General features: G+C 46.3%; 1 protein-coding gene across 1 annotated transcript in view; it reads left to right on the top strand.

Annotated features, from left to right (window-relative positions):
* Positions 1-423: 423 nt before the first annotated feature.
* The window catches only part of CCDC177 (coiled-coil domain containing 177), a 17,749-nt gene continuing 16,493 nt past the window's right edge, over positions 424-1,679 (top strand). Inside the window, exon 1 of the mRNA XM_029964373.1 lies at positions 424-557. Coding sequence (XP_029820233.1) covers positions 424-557 — 134 coding nt within the window. The remainder of the gene's footprint in view (positions 558-1,679) is intronic.

Consider the following 1,679-nt stretch of genomic DNA (forward strand, 5'->3'; position numbering starts at 1 on the left):
CCACTGTCCAGCATTTCTTGCTATCATTAGCAGTGATGCAAAGCAGGAAAATGTTTATTAAAGCAGGAACGTAACGTTATAGCACTGCTCCACCTGAGCACATAGATTTCTAGACGTACCTAGCCAACAGAGAATTACGTTTTACAATTGCGTCTGTAAAAATGACTCAGCAGCAGCGATCCTCTTCAACTCATCCAGTCATATCCTCCTGCCCCATCCCAAATCTCCTTTACTCTTCATGAGGTAGGGATATGATTCCATGTTTGGACAGTGTGTGTTAATGTCTCCTAAAGTCACATCCAGCTGCTTTTAAAAAACTCCAGATTAATCCCTTTTTACTTACCTGTGGGAGACCACCTCCTTATGAGGCTCCCAAAGATTGACAAGGAAACCTGAGGAGATCAAAGCCCAGATACAGTCCCAATGAAGGTTGAAATAGCCACCTGCCAAAAATTTGGAGAAGCCCACACCTTACCTGGCATATATGCTTACCAGCTTAATATTTTCCATGAGGAGGGAGCACAGCCATGGCTACACTGCTACAGCAAGTATGAATGGTTAGCCCCAGCAGAGAGCTGTTCCCTGGACTGAGGATGTTTCACATAACTAATTACCAAGCTTTATAACCATCCCCTGCAGACTATCATGATGATGAATGAATGAGATCAGACTAGTCCATATGGTTTATTGGTGGAATTTGCCCACATGCTGTAGATGCATCATTACTCTGTGTACTCATCAGCATGGGGATAAACACAGTTCAAAGTCTTTGCCCATACAATATGAAATCACAACCAACCTGCAGCTCCTCAGCTTTATCCCAAGAACTCTTCAGGCCTTTTTGGTGTCCTGTTCCTCTGTATCCTTGTCCTGGGCCATCCTGCAAGTCCTTTGGTGAATGCCATGTCCTTCCTTATTAAAGTAAAGCATAGTAAGCTGCACCTGTAGAAGTTAAACAAGAAATTGTTGAAAAACTTTGAATTCATAACACAGTGGTTAATAGTGTGTTGACTACTCTCGTCCTCTGCCTGACAAAATCAGAGTTGCTCCACTATGTGGCACAGATGCTCTGCAGCTCCACAAGCAGCAATGATCCTCTTTCTGCTGACTGCTATTTCCAGAGCAGAGCATTTCTCATCTCCACTGAGGCTGTTGAGCCCAGGAACCCTGTGGAAACAGGGGAAATTTCAAAGTAACTGCAAGCACCATGTTGAGAGTAGGTACCCAAAAAGGTGTACTGTATTGCCTGACACATCCCTGCGTCAAGCAATACCTTGCATTAGCACTAAAGGGAATAGGGTTTCATGGATGGAAACTGCTTTGAGCTGAAATCTGAGAGCTGTACCATTCCTTTCCATCTCTGAATTCCCTAGGCGGTCCAAGGCAGGCACCTTCATCTCCCTGTGGCTCAGTTTGCCATCTGTAAAACTGGGTTAGCATCCCCTCCTCCTTCTTACATCACTTTTATCCTTACCAATATTAACGGTAAATAGAGACGGGCTTGTTTGTGTGCGGGCCCAGCGCAAAACGGAGGGCACGACCGTGAAAGTGCCGCTCCTATGGGAAAGGTCTGCAGGGAAAGATAAGCGCTCGGAGGGGCAGGTGCAGAGCAGGATGCAAGGATGCAGGGATGCGCACGCGGGGAGGGGGGACGCCTGCAGGGAATGACACACGCGAGG

The sequence above is a fragment of the Manacus vitellinus genome, unplaced genomic scaffold, assembly GCF_001715985.3.
Source record: "Manacus vitellinus isolate BGI_N305 unplaced genomic scaffold, ASM171598v3 scaffold_6_pilon, whole genome shotgun sequence".
Taxonomy (NCBI): Eukaryota; Metazoa; Chordata; class Aves; order Passeriformes; family Pipridae; genus Manacus; species Manacus vitellinus.